A 1826-nucleotide genomic window follows, 5' to 3' on the forward strand; every position below is an offset into this window, starting at 1 on the left:
TTTGATCAGTGGTGATGTAACTTAAGCCCCCTTTATAGTGGTTCTAATGGAGCCCTAATCCAGTTCTTATTTTACCAATTTTAGAAAGAGACATTTAGCATCAGCATAACCCCCACATTGGTTCCCTGACCTGTAGAGTGAAGGCTCTTGTAAGAAAGGCCCACTGTAAGCCATGAGAACTACCTCTATCACCAAAACAACAAATCCTGAACAATACTTTCTATGTGGAAGGAATGTAGAGATGAGTGATGTGATCACAGACTTGGAAGACATAGGGTGATGATTCTCAGTATATACCAACTTAATAAGCTTATTTTGGCCTGTGTAGAAGACAGATAGATCTTGGAGACCAGCGTATTTTTTTTTGCAAGACTATGTAAATGTTTTATTTCAGGTCAACCAGGGCTCCCTTTTGGGCTGCTTCACAGGTTCTCGATGGGCTGGTGGGGCCAGTACGGGTGGTACTTCTTGTCCAGCTTGGTTTCGGGGAAGATCTCATTCAAGTCATCAATGGTCATCTGGTCAAAGGGAATCATGCTCTTTATTTTCTCCAGCTGCTTCTCATACTCCTGGACCCTAGCCTGAGATCCAGACACGAACTGGGCATAGTTCTTCACATCCTCCTTCTCCTCGGCGTCCACTAGGGCTGTGTATTTATCCTCAGGCACAGGGATCTTCAGAGCGTTATACTTCTTTTCAAAATCATCCACCAAGCCAGCCTTGTCTACATTGGCCCTGTAGTAAGACCAGTCAATCGCTGGTGGTTTCTCAGACAGACTAGCCAACCTGGTGTGGAAGATCTCATTCCAGGACTTCAGAGCGTTTCCAATTGCCTTCTGGTTTTGGGGCATGATCTCCACAAAAGATACCCAATCGATGGTTTTTAGAGGAAGTTTGCGCCCAGTCATCTTGCGATACTTCACCGACCCCGGCGGAGCACTGTCTCCAGCAGCAAGGAACGGAAGTGTGTTACCCCCAGCGTACTTTTTCTATTTACCTATGTGATGACTTATTTGCAGCTGCTATATCAAGTGTAGTTTTATTGTTTGAGGAAATTATTACAACCCCCAGGCACCCTGTGTCTACATAGCTACTGATCTGTCAAATACTTTCCTCTACTACACCAGTTAATAGACAACCATAGTCAGTTGAGGTGTTTGCTGAAAGCAAGAGGGAATGTGGAATGGTTAGCGGAAGACAGTAGTTGTAAATACCTGCTACCTGAATGTCACCGGTTGCATAAACAGTATCTGTAGATGCAACATACTTTACATGAAATAAATACGTTTAAATGTGACATTGTTTTCTTCCACCTACCATCACCCCTTTGATGTAAACTTAAAGTGTATTGACACCATGCCATAGTACTTAACTACTGTTTGCCTCATAGTAATTAAGTTGTGATCTATTAGGAAGAAATTAGGATGTATTAGGAGAACTCCTCTCTGGGAAGGAATCTGTGTGATTTTTGCATGTGTGTACAACACCTCTGTCATGTTAGTGGGATTGTGATTTTTTTCTTCATTTTGAGATCAAATATAGTTTAAGAAGGTGCTATGAGTTCCAGATTGACAAGGTACAGAGTTGTGTCAAATTGTTGGGTTCACGGGGTACTCAGATGTTTTAACTGAGAGTATCTCTACAGCATTTCTTGGATAGAATGAACAATTTAACTGGCAGACTGAACAAATCAGACTTTTTTCCTTTATGTTAATGGGCCCCATTCAGCTAATTGAAGGTATTAGCATAATTAAAGGGTGACCATTCTACAAGTAATAGACATACTGAATTTAACAAATGTCAGTTTTTCCTTATCTTCAGTCTGC

At 41.7% G+C, this 1826-nt stretch overlaps 1 protein-coding gene across 1 annotated transcript; it reads right to left on the reverse strand.

The window, feature by feature from the left end:
- Positions 1–422: 422 nt before the first annotated feature.
- On the reverse strand, positions 423–941 carry LOC116914576 (ATP synthase subunit d, mitochondrial-like). The gene has a single exon (XM_032918935.1). The coding sequence runs from the start codon at positions 906–908 to the stop codon at positions 423–425; it is 486 nt and encodes a 161-aa protein (XP_032774826.1). The 5' UTR covers positions 909–941.
- Positions 942–1826: the final 885 nt, after the last annotated feature.

Source organism: Rattus rattus, chromosome 13, assembly GCF_011064425.1.
Source record: "Rattus rattus isolate New Zealand chromosome 13, Rrattus_CSIRO_v1, whole genome shotgun sequence".
Taxonomy (NCBI): Eukaryota; Metazoa; Chordata; class Mammalia; order Rodentia; family Muridae; genus Rattus; species Rattus rattus.